The following is a 17,870-nucleotide window of genomic DNA, read 5'->3' as shown; positions in this document are numbered from 1 at the left end:
TTGCAGAAAAAATTTCACTTAATTGCTGCAATAAAAAAATTATTTTTTCAAAATTATACACATTTGTAGGTTCTTTGATGAATTTGTCCCTGGATCTAAATACAAGATGAGTAGTGATCTAAAAAAATATACATCAGATATTAAAAATATATATGCTAAGCATATTGAGTATTTTGTATACAAAATTCAGTTAATTAAGAAAAAAGTTAAGGTATGGTAAGTGATGGAACATCCAAAATTATTAGATTTTTCACATACATACTCTTGCAAATATAGTTTATTATATCTTTGCTCTTAAAAAATCACTTTTTGCATATATACTATCAAATTGTTCTTATTTTACAAAAATAATCTGCATGTTAGTTTTTTGGATGCATGTATAAATAAATAACTATTTCGAGTATAAAATAACTTTATCACCTTTTTGTATTGACATCCTTGAAAAATTTATGCAAATACATAGCTATTTACAACACAAATCGAATTTATAATACAACTAGTTAAGTACAACATAAATATATATTTGTATCGATGTAAAAAATAATAATGTCATTTTATACTTTATAGTTATTTATTTACATCATTAGCTAAAAACCTAATAAGAATATACTTGTAAGTAAAAGATGATTTGAGATGTGCATATACAAATATTATTTTTTAAATAATAAATATATAATAAACCATAAGTGGGGCATGCATGTGCACGATATATATATGTATGTGTATGTATATGTATATGTATATATATATATATATATATATATGTGTGTGTGTGTGTGTGTGTATATGTGTATGTATATGTGTGTGTGTGTGTATATATATATATGAGTATATATATATATATGTATATATATATATATATTTGTGTGTGTATATATATATATATGTATATATATATGTATGTATGTATATGTATGCACGTTCGTCTATATGTATGAAGGATCATGTTTAAGAAAGGGAAAGCTCGTCATCAAAATGGACGCATCATCAATATTATTCCATACTATTTTTGTTTAGATAACAGGCATCGTAACGGTCCACAAGCAGCTGTAAGGTGACTGTTGTCTGATGGCAATTGCCACAGAACAGATATATGATTTATGATGTTCAATGGACGGTCAGGATCAGCATACCTAGATTTCCTCGATCGCCCTCGTGGCAATTGTGTTGTTTCTGAGTGATACGAGGCCCATCGTCAGACGCGCTGCAGCATCAAATAGCGTGCCTCAGATCCGGCGGTCGGACAAGCTTCATAAAAACCCCTCGCGCCGGCTCCCGGACAATCTCCACGCTGAGAGAACCCTAACCCTAGTTCCTCTCTATTTCGCTCTCTCTCTCTCCAATCTCCGACCATGGTGGGAAAATCCATCCTCTCCGTATTCGATTCTCGACTCTTTCGTCTAGTTATTGATTTCCTTGGTTTGGGCTGTTATTTGATTTTGTTTCTCATGTTTTCTTTCGGATTTGATAGCCGTTCAAGCGATACGTGGAGATTGGGAGGGTTGCCCTCGTGAATTATGGGAAGGATTACGGCAGACTAGTCGTCATCGTCGACGTTGTCGACCAGAACCGAGTATGTATTTGATCTGTTTTCTGATCCATTTTCTTTGGAGAAAAGTTTCGATTTTTATTAAGAAGATGAGAAACCCAAGATTTTTCTTTCGAGCAAATGAGAAACGAAAGATATCTTCGTACAAGTAAATATTTCTTCGATTCTTGTCGCACTGTGCTATTTGTTTGAGTTTTAATGTTTGATAAGTAAAAGTCTGAAGATTTGAGACTTTTTACACTTTCTTAATAAGGGGTTTTTTGGAAGAACACCCTCGTCGGGTATACTCTGGGGAGACGCCCTAATTTCGGAAAGTCAAAGATCCCCTATTTCATTCTCCCGAAAAACGAAGGTCGAAATCCCTCTCTTTCTCACCCCGGGGAAGACTACTTTTATCGTATATAAACAAAGGATGTGACAGAGAAGCAAAAGGAGGATTGCTAGAGCTGCAGCTACCTGTGAAAGACCGTGGGCAAGCATATATCAATGGACTGACTCTCAGCTCTGCCCAAGGTGGGTTTTGCACTTGGTCATGGTGATATGCTTGATAAAGGTTTGTTTCGTCGATAGCATTTTCTGATACTCGAGTGCTTCCGAACAGAAAATGTCAAAACAATTTTAATCGCAAAAGAGAATCATGCTCGAGGTAACCCCGCTAACTTAACTCCGACGACAGGCAACCGCGGCTATCCCGACTGGGATGAGAAAGGGGGAAATAGAATTGTATCAATATTTTCTTAGCACTCCATTGATGCGTGGTTTGGATGGTGTTTTTGTTTCGTGCGCTTGGGTGAAAACTAGGGTTCATTAATTGGCTAGGAGGATCTGTTATTTCTTTTTTTAATTTTTGGGGGACACCTAATTGCTGTATCTATTCAGGAATGAATTTGTAACAACTGTTATCCTTTTCTTTACTCCAATCTCTTGTTAGAAGAGCTGGAGTTTCAATATATCATGTTGACTTGTTTCATTTCCATTCTTCTGTTCCGACTGTGATATCTTGAGGCATGGTTATACAGAAATTGCTTAAACGTTTTCATTATCTATTGTCAATGGGAAACCCTTGTCGGATGAGACTTAACTCTTGGTTGGATCGAAACTTTTGTCATTTTCTGGCAGCGTGGTTGCATCTAACATAAATATTGACATTAGCAATGGTATATTAGTGACTTGGTAGTCTCGACGTGCATAGGTTGAGATATGGATTTGAGTGACATATCAGACATTTGTGAAATTGAAATGTAACAGTCTGTTTTCTCGTTCTTTTTTTAAAAAAGATTTCTGAGTTCTTTCTTGATAAGCAGACATGGTATAACTTTTATTAATTCCAATGGTACTCTTATATTGTTGGTATCTACACCAACTTGATGGAATCATATTTAGTTTATAAGAATCACAGAAAAAATTTTCTTAACAATAGTACTCCATTTCTTCTTGTTGTAGTATTTTAGGTTGGGTTCATGTTTAGGTTGGATTTTAAATGTTGCCATTATTGGCCTTTTTTTCTTTTAATTTCTCTCATGACAGGGATTGAAGGTGTAATATAAGCTTTTTTTTTTTAATGTATTATAGATTGCTGGTTCCTGCCACCCTTTACATTTCTCTCTTTTTTGGGTCTTCATCAACAACTAATTGTAGCAAAAGTATTCTTCTTCAGAAAATTAAAAATCTTTTGTTCTGAACTGGAGAATTGGTCTAATTTAATTTCTATTGTTTGTCGTCTGCCCTATTGGAAACTATTGCATGATTGGATGTGTACTTTGTATGATCTGCAAATGATCTTTCTTGTCTACCCTGTTCAAACTGGAGAAAATAAATATCATATACATCATTACAATCTGGTTACTTTGGCCAACATTTTGCACCCTCATGACTTTTTTTTTTGCTCTTTAACTTCTGCAAAATGGATTGACATTGTCATGATATAAGCAGCTTTGGTGTTAATGCCTTTTCCCCTGGGAAATGATTGTCCATTTCTGTGTACATGAATAGTGGCAAATTTGTTATCACACCTTCACTTCTTCCCCTATGTCTGATGACTTTCCTTTAGGCTGTGTTTGGATGCTGGTTAGAGGGTGGATAGTATAAGGTTATCCAGCAAACCAGCCAACACCACACGGAAAGGCTTGAACAGCCTTGTCCGGTCAACAGGCCAAAAGGTAGATGTGAGGTCAGAGTTATTTCAAGGGGGAGGGTGAAATAAGTTGAACCCCCTATTTCTTCTGTATTGCTTTTACCCTTGAGTGGCATTTTTACTGTTTCTTTACTACCATCGCTTTATTTTTCACAAGATGGTGTTAATTGTGGGTGGTGAGTACTAACCAAATAACAAATAATTTTATTCGCTGGTTAGCTGGATAAGGGATGAATAATGATGGCTAAAGCTATCCGGTAGTTAACTATTCATCATCCAAATGCAGTCTTAATGTTCTAGATGAGATTATAATAGTTGATGATTGTTGTTCGTCATTGTCATTTGAAAATTTTTATCAGGCTCTGGTCGATGCCCCTGACATTGTTCGAGGACAAATGAATTTTAAGAGGCTTTCCTTGACCGATATTAAGATTGACATTCCTAGACTTCCTAAGAAGAAGACTTTGATTGCTGCCATGGAAGCTGCAGGTATGATTTTATATCCTGTTTCCATAGCAGCTGAAGCAGATAAATCCTTTCTTTGTTTCATCTAGTAAATTCTTTGGTGTCAGATGTGAAGAGTAAGTGGGAAAACAGTTCATGGGGAAGGAAATTGATTGTTCAGAAGAGGAGAGGCGCCTTGAATGATTTTGACAGGTTCAAGGTCATGTTGGCAAGGATCAAGGTCAGACATTGTTTTGTTTATCCTGGTTTGTTTTTAATAATGATTGGAACTGTTTGATGCCTCCTTTCTCCTCCTCAATCACTTGATGCCTTCTTTCCTAATCCTACAATCTTCTCGTATCCAGAGAGGTGGTGCCATCCAGCAAGAGCTTGCAAAACTGAAGAAGCAGACATCCTGAGGTCTTATGGGATAGTTTTGATTATTGTTCTAAAGCCAAAACTTGGGGAAACTTTTAGAAGGGGACGCTGTCAGAGATTTTGTCTAGATATTTGCATTTCTAGGATATTTTTTTACCAAGTTTGTTCTTTCATCATGGATTGTCAGCAGGTAACCAATTATTTTGTTTGCAATATGATGCTTTTCCCTGTTTTTGGACCTTCAGTCTAGATTGAGTGTCGTGAGGGCAAAAGAGCTGATATGATGCTGGAAGGTTATTAGTTTAATATCGGCCCACCATGACATTAAATTAATTTTGATACAGGAAGCCATTTGTGCAGGTTGATCTTTTCCGTGTGCTTGTTCAGTGTGTTGCTTGAGTTGGCTCCTCATGCTAAAGGATAACTGTTCATAGGAGGGATTCAAAGGATTCGAGTTTAGCTTAAAATGGCTTCTCCCCGTGATGATTCAAAGGCCTGTATGGTTGCTCCTTAACACTCATTGCAATTCAGATGGCTTTACATGCGGCCGGCGGAGGGGTTTAAAGGCCCGTTCTTAGTCTCATAATTTGCTTGAGCGTCGCTGGATGTATAAAACCAGATCGATCATCATATAAAATACATTGAGGAAGGAAGGCTGGGATGGGTTAATGCGGGTGAATGCATGGAGTCACTTGTTTGATGGCTGCTGCTTAGCAAGCTATATAAAACACATTGCGTCAAATCGAAAACCATGCCTTGACGTTTCAGGACCTTATGCCTCTATTCTTCTCATGTTATCCGAAGCAGACATCACAAAGATTTGGAGATACCGATCGCTGATATACGTGCGCTTTCATTCTGACCTTATTTGGTCGCTGGACCAAGCAAATCATCCAGTACAACGTTACGGACCACCTTGGTAGCAACACATGATGAAATCGTTAGAGTTGGTAGGCATATTGCCTGCTTAGTAGTGGCCAGCTCTCAAAGGGTGCTTCTTCATGATGATCCTGAGCTGACAAATCTTATGCCATAAGTGATCGTGCCGTTCTACATACAGCAATCTAGTTCGGTATCGTGATCTATGACCCAAAGCCTGAATTGATGGCTGCTGGTAAACTGAAGGCGGGGCTTTCTTAGGTGGAGAGGAACTTGTGGCTTCGGATTACTAAGAGCAGTTGGATCAGAATAAGTTGAAAGTAGGTTCGGTGATTTGGGACCAAAACACGCAAGTTTCAAAAAAAAAAAAAAAGAGGCCTTAAACTTTCGAACTGTAGGTCGTTTTTTGATGATCCAAGACTGCGAGAAGCAAATCTGGATTCCAGTTTTCATCATTTTTCGATTATTTTTAGTCATTCGAAGTTACCCTTTATTATTTCGGGAAAGTTTCAGCATCGAAAGGCTTAGAGATTCCAATTTCAACCCGGGTTAATTATGATTCAGTAATAGATGTAAATTCTTGAGAGTTTTCCTGCTTTGAATTGTTTTACCATTTGTTGATAAATCGAGATTGGGGTCCTATACGTAAAGAGTGATGGTTTTACATTGATATCATAATAATTTTGAAATTTCCGGAGTTTTTTCCGCTCACTGTTCTTTAGCAAGACGGCAACCTTCCTCCCACGCCTCGATAAAATGGTGCTTCTCTCTTTCTTTAACACACCCCCATGCTACCAAATTACTTCTCTTCCATGGAGGCTGAGTCCTGCAATTACAATTTGTGGCATGTAATTATGGAATGGCAGTGAGGACGCGACCATACGACCCATCCAGCATGGATGAAGGGCTTTCCCCTCAATTCTCAAACCAGGCTCCCTTAGCATCGAGATATCCCAAGTTTCAGCTCCAAAAAAAAAAAACAAAAAAAAACAACAGATATCCAAAGGGCATCATAGCCTGGCATCCAAAACATCTGTTAAACGATCAAAATGACTAGAGCAAAGATATGAAATCAACCTACAGCATTGGGCCTGAAAAGAATGGACTTGGAAAGGCAGTGCGCATTGGTAGAACGAATATACATATAACTTATCAATGGTAAGTAATCATACAAATAACCTGCAAAGTATTAATCCAAAGAGGCAAGCCAGTTGCAAGGTTCTGCTATCACAGCTCAATGCAGATATACCTTTCAACCACTTGTCAACCTTCAGATACTGTAAACACTGAAAGAGTGGATCCTGAATCCGCATCCTACTAAGCACAATAGTAAAAGGAAATGCTTCAAGTGAGCCCGCACAAAAAGTTCAGGCCAACCATTGATCTGGCAGCTCCACAATCAACTAATCCCTGTATTTGGCAACATATCTTGCAAGTTTCCCTAATCCCTTCTAAAGGCAAGAGAATCGTTCAAGTGCACACAACCGAAACCCCTGGCACTGTTTGACATAAAATGCAACTACAAGTTACAGATCTTGCATGATAGAAGTCAAACTGTTGAACATGATCCTTCTTCTCTTTGGTTTTCTTTTTCAGGAAATCTTGACAAGATCAACTCATGCAGACTAGACAGCAACAACAGAGGAGCAGATTATGTCTTCATTTCAAAGGATCGAAATAAGGACTAAGGGATGAACACTTAAATAATACAGTCCCCAACAGGTACTTATAGTCAAATCTATTTAATTTAAATTATTGAAATCAAAAGCCAATAATACATCAATATCACTCATAAAGACTTGAATGGATGCAGTGCAGATAGGATCTCAAACCTTAGAAGACAATGTCATTAAGCAACAACATGAACAAAATACAGGTAGCCAACGTTCTCTCTTTCGTCATGTAAATTGAATTAAGAAAAGAAATGTGCAAAATCCACCAGAGGAGACAAACCAACCAAGCAGGAAAATTCATGCTAGGAGAAAGCTGAAGACAAAAGGCGGGCCATACTGATACAATCTTTATAAACCAGCAAGAAGAGAGAATGACAGAGAAAACATGGCAACTGATCATCATAATTGATTCTAACCTATGAATAAGACTACCATTTCATAAATCCATAGTACCTGCTCTTGGATGGTGGTCAGAAAAGGGCCATCGCAACCGCCCCCTTTTGTTAAGCAGCATTACTGAGGAACTGACCACTCCAGAATGCTTCTCGCTTTTACTTGACTCAGCAGCAAAAATCTTGTGCATCGAATGCGCAAAACAGAACTAGAATGTGCATTGAAATTTGTAGGACATCATCAATAAGGTCAGAATACTGCCACTTGGTTCCTCTTAAGAAAAAAGTAATTCATCCGATTTATGTGTCTGCTTCTGCCCCGGCTTTGAGCATCAACAAGACCATAACTGTCTTGCAGTTGCCTAGATAGAACATGACATAAAACCATGGAGAGGTCATAAAATGAAAGAAAATTGCATCAAATTATAACCAACTTGCTTAAAGGGAGATTCCTTTCTCAGTTTACTAACTAATCATTAAAGTGAAAAGCAAGATACTAACTACTCTGGATGGTGCCTCTTCATGCCCATCCCTTCTGTAGGAAAGAGTGCCTGGTCGATTATAGCAGTAAACCCTGCCATTAATTACTGGTTGCTCTTCAAGCATACATATACAGGGTCATCTAGTTTTAACTTTACAATGTACTTTGTCCTAGTACAGACAATGTTTACACAAGTTAGTGCGTAAAAGATTGTTTTTTTAATAACTTCATCATGGCCTTTCAGTATGCAATATGACTGCGATAAAGAGCAATATGTCCCCATGTCCAGTTAACTTTAATCCATGTTGTTAATGTTAATGATCAACTTCCCTTTACTCAATGGCAATGTGCACCATTTCTAGCTTAAAAAAATAGTAATAAGTAGACTTATATGACAATATGTATGTGTATATTTATGTATTAAAAGTTAGTTGCTCACCCAAGTTTGATCTTAAAAAGGAGCCTCAAGTGACTCATCCCAAACATCTCCACTCCCATTGGATACATCTTCGCCATCTTCTTCCATGGATAGCCTTATATATTCTCTATGTGCAAAGCGATCCCACTCTGTCAAGGTTGGATCCTCACGCTCCTGCATTCATCATTGAAAGCATAAGAAGGCTATCGCTAGATTCAGCTTAGCTGTAGGTAACTGTACGTGGGCGGGCAGAAAATGCAGAACCATATGCTCACCTGACGTATAAGAAATGGATCACGAGTTTCAAATGCCATGAACTTGTTGAGATTGAACAGGATATTAAAAACATTTCCTGACAATTTGCAGCCTTTTAAGTCGCGTAATGTGAAGTAGCTCTCATTCTGCATAAGTACTATCATTTGTTAGAAATACTAGCATCTAGTTATGCATAATATTATATATGATGTGACGGTAAAGATATGGTGACCTCTGGTCCAATCATATCAATCATCTGGCATAAAATATCCTCAAACAAAACAGGTTCCTGTGCCATGCATTCCATGCGATGCAACTGCTCCTCATAAAAGAATTGCATTTCATTGGATGTGAGAATTCCATTTCCATCTAAATCTATACATTTGAACCTGAAAATTAAATGTGAGTGAAATTATTTCATATCATCAGATATCAAATTAATTGGAAGCACATGTTAAAATTTTAGTAGGTCTTATTACCTGCCTACTGTCCGAGGATTTGACATAGATTCACATCAAGATAAGAATTTCCTAGCACAAGGTAGTCCTACCTACAAGTATGGCAAGCCGAGGAAGTGCTTACCTTAATGGGTCAGTTGATCAAGCATCAGTCATGACAGATTTATTTTCTGTGATGCCAATTGATCGTCACTTATTAAAAAAGACTAGCCTCGCAATATATATTATCCAAACTTAAGCAAGTTACGAAGTTATTGTATCTCATTATCATAATTGAGGAATAATAGCCTTTGTCACTGTTTTTTCCCAACAATTACTAACAAGTCTCACCCAACAATTAATTTGCCTCTCTGAATCCTTTCTCACTGTATTTTCCCATTAGAAACTATTGATAGGCATCATCTGTGTTGGATTTCAATTGTTCCTCCAAAGTTTTGTTCCATATAGCAGCTAAGTATTCAAGTATTCAATGCTATTCTCATGTCACCAATCAGGACTATACTATTGGCGCATAGAACACATAAAGGCATCCTTTCTGGATTAGCTATCAGTGTCTCTGTGATCAGAGCAAGAGATAAGAGATTAAGCCTTAGTATAGGTTTAAAATCAAGCTTTGGCGTAGGTCTAAAATGGCTAGACGCTTGTCTGACCAAACACATCTACTAGAATTTGCTAGTTGCTAGTGACATGAGTGGGGTACTTTATTACAGTCTGGTGCATCTTTAATAGGGGATCTCTAATCAACAAAAGTTCATGGTCGAGATATGTATGCCAGCTGAATCATGGAATAAAAGAAATTACAACAATTTATGACCATGAAACACACAAAGATCAATAGGCATCAGATAATTAATGAGATATGTTAGATTACCAATATTCAAGGCTAGGCTCAGACGATTTGTCCTCCTCTGACAATATAAAATAAACAAAGTCTTCATACCCCATTTTTCCTTCAACTTTGCTGGTAAATTTTCTTGGGACCTATGGTACAGTTGCAGCATTTAAAATGTTATAGAAAAATAAAAATTTACATAGCAGATTTACTTCAACAAAAAATATGAGTTGCTTTTATCCAATCTGAAATCCATGACAGCAGAAAGTAACAAACCTGTGAGAAAATTCTGTCAACAATTCTATAAGTTAGGGCATGGTTTCCATATCGGATAAGGTTCTCCTTATCGATCAAAAAATCGTGATCTGTATCGAGTTCCCAAAATTTGCAGTATATTACATAGAAGTGCTCATAAGAGAAGTACCTGAAGAATAAAAATAGTTTTACATGGTGTTAATTTTTCACATGCTAAATGTTATAGTTCAAGGCAGTCATCAAGGGCGGATAAATAAAAACTTTTTTTATGCAAAAAAAATCACCTTTAACCTACAGATTTCTGTGCTTTAAAGTTGTGACTCAACCTAGCTTCTCCACAATAAGAATACCATTTTTATAGTTCTCCACAGGCATGGTAGAGTATTTGAATTTGGAATGCATGGACAAATATTGAAAGCAGCTATTGAAAAAGAAAATGCAATGGCTAGATAATAACTGGAACAGAACCGCAATGCAACAGAAAGAATGTTTCAAACACTAATGAACACAAAGTCTGTGATATGGCAGACCAAAAATGAAAGTTTTTGAGTAACAAGATTTCTGATAATATAAAATTTTGGTTCCAGTGGAATACCTCAAGACTTTGTTAATATCTTCCTCCTCATCTGCATGTTGCATTGCAGCAATTAAGTTTCCACGTTTAAGCTCTCTAAGGGTAAGCCGACCATTTCCAGATCTATTCATGTAGTAAAATATTCTGTATATGACAGTTTCCGCTGGCAACAGGTTTATGTATATATTTATTAGAAATAGCAAAAATTAAGATTATTTTGCTGGAGAATGTTGGAAGGAAACCAAAAATTGAAAATATAGTAAAACTATAATAAAAGTGAAAAAATCTCAAATGGCATGGTGTAATTTACACAATGGAGGAGGATAACCAATCAATGAATTTTATCGCCACATATCTATCCTGTAAATATGAACTTTGAACAAAAAGACGCAGCAAATAGATATTTTCCAGAATAATAGATAAGTAGCCAAGATACCTAACTGCGAAGGCATTAGCTATTACACTTAAGCATAAATCGCAATGAGATCATTCAAATAAAAGGACACTAGGCACCTCTCTCTCACAATTAATCCATAACATGTAAAAATAGAATAGAAAAGACACTTCATAAAATAGAAGATATGATCGGTAGCAGTAAATGGAAATTGTCCTTTCACAATTGTGAGCAAATGCAGCCTAAAAATAAGACTTTATTTAGTGGTCCGAGAGGAATTACATTATCTTATTACTACAATAATGTATCAAAACACACTTCAAACCACTAAACCAAATCATAACTTATCGTTGGACTACACTAAATCAAACACAAACCTCGTCATCTTTTCTTAAAAGCAATGATTGTATAACATCTTTTGTTGTATCACTTGCTGACTTTTACCAAGTACCTAACTGTAATTAGCTTATCCTAAAATCTCTCCTTCATAATCACTATAACCTAGTGTCATCTTTGATATTAGATGACTGTTTAAACATGCAAAGATGAATGTCTAGTTTAAATGTATTTATACACCACAAATATCTTGAGTTCTCTCAATGAGATTCGTTGATGCTGATCTCTTTCTTGCTTTCATTGATAGAGAAAGGCATTTCAGGAATTTCTTCATTATCTTAATGAAGTTCCTGATTCTCTCAGAAACATATTCAATTTGATGAGCCAATTGTAATACTGTTACATTTAAAAAGATTAATAACATTGTCATAGGCAAATGCATTTGATGTTGAGATTTGTGCATAAGTCATGTGAACATTAAACACTTCTTTGTTTTACTACCAATGACTTTTTTCCCTTTTGCCCAACTCGGTTTCCTATAAATCTGTTATTCACTTCTTCATTCCTCAGAAAAACCAGGAAAGCACTTTCATACTTACTCATAGAAAGCAAAAGATATAAAACATTAACCTCAATTCCCATGGAAGGGAAATTAGAATGCTACAAACATGTCCTCAACAATGAAGACTGTCACCCATTACTTGCTTACGAAACAAAATAAGTAGAAAAAATGATAAAACATCCTAGAGAGCTTAGGATTGCCAGGATCTTAGAAATTATGGACAAGACTTGTGACTTTGAAACAAAAAAATGGTCAAGAACTCTAATTCAATGTAGACAAGTTATGAAGCCTAAACCAAATACTATGTATAGTATACAAATTCTTCTATTCGTTGGTATGACCTCATCTCCATACATAAAGAACACCATGGTAGTGAAAGACCTAAATTAATTACCATAAATACATCCTAACCCAAGGGTTAAAGTATCAGTACCGGCACTTTACTAGTATCATGCCTATCCACACACAGACACAGTATGCCTGGTGATTCCAGAATAGCAAAATAGAGGTGAAATATAAATTGGTAGCGACTTGGAGGGCTAGCCATATTAGCAGCTGACTGATACTATCCTCCTTCACAAATTAAGTATTCAATTGTCAACCAGAACTTTCCCCCTCCTCATCCTGTAATAGAAAGATGAGCTTAAAACTGGAACATCCCCCAAAACCAATGTACACCCTTGAGTCATGCAGCACAAATAAAATATCATTACAAGGAAAACTTCTCAAGCAGCGCAGGATCTAGCAAGTTCCATGAATCACCTAACGTCTTTGATTTATGAACTAACATTTATCAAATTTCACATATGCCCATGCATAGTTTTACAATACCTTTCCCTACTCAATTATCAGTGCCAGATCACGAAGTACAGAAATGATACAACATAAGGTGCTTTCCCTTTTGCAACTTTTAATCATTCAAGACTTATAGGTATTGCAGTATATGAACGCAAAATATAAGATGAGACCTTCTATTCTTTCTCACATATTTCAGTTACTGGAAAAGACATTCATCAGAATTAACCCAGGAATATATTTATAAATACATGCAGTTCATCTCCAAGCATATAAACTCCATCAACTTGCAGAAGCACATCAGCAATCAACCATGTAGTTCAAATACAATCAACATATAGAATGCATCCCTACTTATTTGTTCATATAAAATTTACATTAGAAAATAAACTTACCATACCGTTCTTGAAACTCAGGTGTGCTCTGTAAAAATTCTAACCCAGGGTGGCTGGCCAAAAGTTCTCGAAGAACAGGTTTGAAGTCCTCCTAATATTAATCAATAATAACTTAGATTAGAAACTAAAAGATAAAAATATGAAGCCCATCTATTATAATCCTAAATTTGCCATTTGGAGCAGATCATATGGTGAACATGGTGATTTTATCCAGCAAAAGGCTTCCATAAGCTAATTCTTTCAGTAATATATATTACAAACCTGCGTGAGGTACCCGCGATCTGGCTGCTTCAAAATTGTAAATATTTGGATAGCTATATCCATGGTTATCATGTTGCTGTTTATCCAATAGTCAACAAAGGCATCCCTAAAAAGCATATCAAGAGAGGCCAGTTATTCAGATTTATTAATGCCTCCAATTAAAATATATTAATAAGCAAGCTTTAAAAAATGACGAATCAAATCATTAACTATTGACAAGTATATGTCATATCCTCTACAAGAAAATAACAACACAATTTCAAGTTGGAAATTATTTTTGATAACAGCAAGGCTGCAAGATTCACTTATTATATTTTATCTCAACATTATAAATTTACTGCCATCCAATCTCAAAAGAAGAGGAAAAAAAGTACTATAAACTAACCACAAAGAACAACCGGCAGGTGTTCTTGTAGAAAAACATATAAATATGAAATTTGAAAAAACACGAAAGAAATCACGCATATCAACTACAGAAGTGAAGCAGGAACGGTCAAAGGCCTTGAACAAGATTCTCCATGCTTGTTTCATCAAGTTACAACATATCAGATATACAGGAAAGTTCGCGTACCTTGTGATAATACCAATGCAGTCTGCATCAATCTTTCTAAAAAGCACGCTTGAAAAGAATGATGGGAGCTTGCAAATTTCCTTTGTGACAGATTTAAATTCTGACAGCAAATGGATTGTTAGACATAATATTTGATTTAAGCCATTGAGCAAAGAAATGTAAATTTTAGGTTCACCTTGTACTTGAAGACCATCCAAGTGGCCATAGAAAAGCTGATTAATTCTAGATAAGCATTGCTCTTTTAGTTCGAATGAAGGGGGGCGCCCATTCTTGAAGTAGAACTGCAAGGATATCAAGCATTGGTCAGAAGCAAATCTGCAGATATGTTGCCACCAATACCACAGCAAAGTCTGTTGCATAGTAGCACATTGAGTCACAAGTCGAACAGTACCTGAGGTATGACTTCTCTCACTGGCTCACTAACCACTTTTAGAGGAGATCCAAAAGGTGACGGCCCAGCCCCTGCACCACGTTTCATAATACGAGGGGATCCAGATGTGCTTCTAGGTGAAAGTGGAGGTGCACTGCCAGCAGGGAACATGGAAGGCAATGAATTGCTTGCAGCAGCATTTGCACTACCAGAGCTCCCAGGAACATACAAGGGTAAGCCTGCCCTTGCATCATCAAGCAAAGATTTTACCTACAAAAGATGCTAGCAATGAGTGTGCCTCGAGAAAGAAATAAAACTGCAGAAAAATGTATGAAGAAAGTAATCAGGATGATAAAAAAGTGTGTTCAAAATCGGAGGCCAAGGGAGACCACAATATTGGTTCATTATGTTGGGGATTTTTACAAACGAAAGAAGAGAAACACGCCAAAAAAAAAAGGCATCTTTAGAGTATTACCTAATCAATATTTATCAAGCTTAAGTGAAAAAAAAAATTGAAAAATGGTAGGAAGGGCGGCAATATTCTGTGTTAGAAGATGCCAGAAAATAAAAAGAGCCCCAAAGCAAAGAATAGGTACTTAGTAAAGACAAGAACATTGAGTTTAAAAGGGCTAGGAAAAGGATTAAGAACTAAGATGGTATGGGTATGCATAACAAGGGTCCAAGAAGGCCAAGGTAAGGACAGATGCTCAAACTTGTCTTGGAAGGTCAAGAAAGAGGAGGAGAAGACATAATGGATATAACTTTAAATAGCTTAAAAGGATCAGGAAAATGTTACAAAACTCCACAGAAAGTTCCTTATTTGCACGTAAGGATCATAGTGACAACCCAAGTATTTGGAACCAAACAATAATAAAATTGCAAATTATTTTTTATAGAAAAACATTAGTAAATGAGAACAAGAAACACCTATGTACAATAATGATGTGAAAAAATAAAAGGAGATAGTGCCTAAAAAATAACAAAAAGTGCTAGTAGTATAAAAGAAAACAGTATTTTGGGACCTAATTTAGCTTGAAACAGCATAGAGAAACTGAGAATCTGGAGGAGGGGGGTAGCAACTTTCTAATATTGAATATGTGATGAAATTCTCGAAGTGGACCACAACAGAATTCCATGTAAAGAGAACTTCGGTCAATTGGTAGTCGAATACTTAGAAAACCTTAAGTTCCATGTATGGTAAGCCAATTTGACAGATAATCGAGACAAAAAAAAGTGTTTTTTACTTCTTTGACTTGGGAATCCATTAATTAGTAAAAATATTTAATATGTATTGCTTTTCCATATTCTTAGCAAGGTGTTGTTTCTAGTTATAGATATGGAAAGTCATTGGTGCCTCCATAAATAAAATGTGGGATGCTTAATTGGTCATTCAAATGGATGCAAGCAATCTCTTAAACCTTTAGAAGGACAAGAGAAGGTCATGGTATCCTGTCATTATGTGCTTCTTTTTTCGATAGAGCTCAATGAATTATGTAGTTCAGGTAAGACGAGGGTAAAAATTATTAGCTTATATAATTTACAAATAAATTATGATTGGATTAGTAGATAGTTTGTTTATAAAATGGTTATGTAAACATTCAAGGTGGGGAGAGAGAGATGAGGAGGAAATTTAGCACATTTGGAAAAAAAAAAATCAAATGTTTAAAATCCTTCCTAATTCCCTTATCTTTTTGTGTTAGACTGAATCATATCATGAAAAGATCTGGTTTCCAGAAATTCAAAATTAATTATAACTTATCCAATTAGGCGACCAAACTATGGCATCTACAATACTTTAGTGTGGTTAATGTCAGTATTATGTATCTAATGCTTGGCAAATCTTGTTGCAATTAATTTCAGTGACCTATATTACAAACTTCACTCCTCTTTTTTTTTGCTCCACTCGTCACTTCCTCTGACATCTGTATGTTTTTTCTACAATTCAGAAATCAAGCCTCCTATCTCCTCTTGGCACGTTATTCTAAATCATGCTGATAAAATATTTAAATAATAGATGATAAATCAATATTAAAATAATAGATAATCCACGGGTCTTTAACATCTTCGACTTCTTCAAAGAACTCTAGCACAAGGAATAGAGCAAACCAGCATACAAAAATAGCAAAGCGAGCCCAAGTACCAGCTTAAGTGTTTCCGGAAGCGAGAGCCACTGGAAGTAGAGGTGCTCGGCAATGGCAGGATTTTGTTTGAGTGCCATCGGAGAGACTTCTGGGAGCTGCAGCAGATCAAGGTCAAGGGTTGCTATGTCCCTCGCCACTTCCACATCCATCTCAACCATTTTGTGTATCTCTCATGCAAGAACAAAAACAACAACAAATACCAACAACGGCAACAGCAAGGAGAGAGGTGACGATACAAAAGGAAGGATTAAATCTCCAGGCAACGTCCCAACAATTGAGCAAACCCTAAAAAGTAAGAAGAAATCCAAAGAGTCCGGTTCTCCGTCTCAGAAAACAAGAAACGAACCCTAGATCTTCGACCCCTCCGTCCAATTCAAATCCCTAGCTTCCCCCGCCATTGGAACACCGTCATCGGAAGGGAACGCAGCAGAGAAACCCTAGATTTCCGGCTCCAGAGCTCGAAGAACAACGGAATCCTCTCGGCTTCGCGAGTCCGCGGCTCTATAGATTAGGATCGAGCTTCAAATCCCTCGCTCTAAATCCCAGAACCGATCGGAGGGGGGGAAAAGGCGGAGATTTCTCCCGGACATCGATGGCGATTCGGATCACAGAGATCGTTCCCAAAACCGAAAAGTAAAGAGAGGCCTTCGAGGCTCGAAACCCTCAGAGAGAGAGAGAGAGAGAGAGAGAGAGAGAGAGAGAGAGAGGTGGGAAAAGAGAGAGATGGGGGAAACAGAGGACCATCGAACAGGCGTCCCTCAGTCCGCCGCACTAATATAACAGCCGAAACTGCCCTGGGGCACAGATGGAGAAAGGGGCACTCCAAAGTTCGCGACTTTTGACGCAGATGGTGTGCTAAGAAACGATCTGGACCGTCCGGCCCATATGGTTTCCCTTGAATCGAATGCTCATCAACGAGGACTCTCCCCTTCCGTTCTCCGACTTCGCTTGCCGCAGCGTGGCGTCGAGGTAACGGAAAGATGACGCGCTGCCGCGACGCTATCTGTGGACGGAGTGGATATGGTAGGATTTACTAAAACTGACGGTTGTTTCTGATCCGCATATGTTGCACCGCCAGAGAAAGTATTGTGGCGATGACGATGTTGATCGAAAAAGGCAGATGGAGACGAGACGAATGGATTATTGATTTGGAGCCTGGTTGCTCGTTATATAACACAAATAGAATTTCAATTGAAGTTTTTTTTTTCTTTTTTCCGCTAGAGAAAGTGAATTCGTACCTGACGAGTATGAAGACATCCAATAAAGCCAGAAAATAAAATGCTCTGAAGTGCTAGGAATATCTTACCGTCTCTCGCCCACAGA

At 37.0% G+C, this 17,870-nt stretch overlaps 2 protein-coding genes across 5 annotated transcripts; one reads left to right on the top strand and one right to left on the bottom strand.

Annotated features, from left to right (window-relative positions):
* The first annotated feature begins 1,213 nt into the window (after positions 1-1,213).
* On the top strand, positions 1,214-5,154 carry LOC120104377 (large ribosomal subunit protein eL14z-like). Of its 2 annotated transcripts, XR_015969536.2 has the most exons (6): positions 1,214-1,355; positions 1,472-1,573; positions 4,043-4,172; positions 4,256-4,368; positions 4,493-4,695; positions 4,866-5,154. XR_015969536.2 is itself a non-coding variant. In XM_088706111.2 (5 exons), exons 1-5 carry the CDS (start codon positions 1,353-1,355, stop codon positions 4,544-4,546), a joined length of 402 nt encoding a protein of 133 aa, XP_088562237.1. In that variant the 5' UTR covers positions 1,214-1,352; the 3' UTR covers positions 4,547-4,749. The 2 variants fall into 2 exon arrangements, 1 of the variants encoding a protein (XP_088562237.1); XM_088706111.2 differs by lacking the exon at positions 4,866-5,154 and having other exon boundaries at positions 4,493-4,749.
* A 1,354-nt stretch (positions 5,155-6,508) lies between these two features.
* Positions 6,509-17,548, bottom strand: LOC120104376 (serine/threonine protein phosphatase 2A regulatory subunit B''beta-like). Of its 3 annotated transcripts, none has more exons than XR_016396729.1 (14): positions 16,547-17,487; positions 14,428-14,676; positions 14,212-14,317; positions 14,037-14,136; positions 13,466-13,571; positions 13,205-13,295; positions 10,744-10,885; positions 10,170-10,317; positions 9,933-10,042; positions 8,836-8,992; positions 8,624-8,749; positions 8,370-8,522; positions 7,511-7,811; positions 6,509-7,009 (listed from the first exon to the last, which is right to left on the bottom strand). XR_016396729.1 is itself a non-coding variant. In XM_088706110.2 (13 exons), the coding sequence occupies exons 1-12, from the start codon at positions 16,703-16,705 to the stop codon at positions 8,382-8,384; spliced, it is 1,635 nt and encodes a 544-aa protein (XP_088562236.2). In that variant the 5' UTR covers positions 16,706-17,548; the 3' UTR covers positions 7,204-7,811; positions 8,370-8,381. The 3 variants fall into 3 exon arrangements, 1 of the variants encoding a protein (XP_088562236.2); XR_016396730.1 differs by having other exon boundaries at positions 6,509-6,883; XM_088706110.2 differs by lacking the exon at positions 6,509-7,009 and having other exon boundaries at positions 7,204-7,811; positions 16,547-17,548.
* Between the last annotated feature and the right edge of the window lie 322 nt (positions 17,549-17,870).

This window comes from Phoenix dactylifera, chromosome 10, assembly GCF_051530095.1.
Source record: "Phoenix dactylifera cultivar Ajwa chromosome 10, Ajwa_hap1_PhDact_Kaust_v1.1, whole genome shotgun sequence".
Classification (NCBI taxonomy): Eukaryota; Viridiplantae; Streptophyta; class Magnoliopsida; order Arecales; family Arecaceae; genus Phoenix; species Phoenix dactylifera.
Note: the sequence above shows the minus strand (reverse complement) of the source record. Positions and strands in the feature narration are given on the sequence as shown.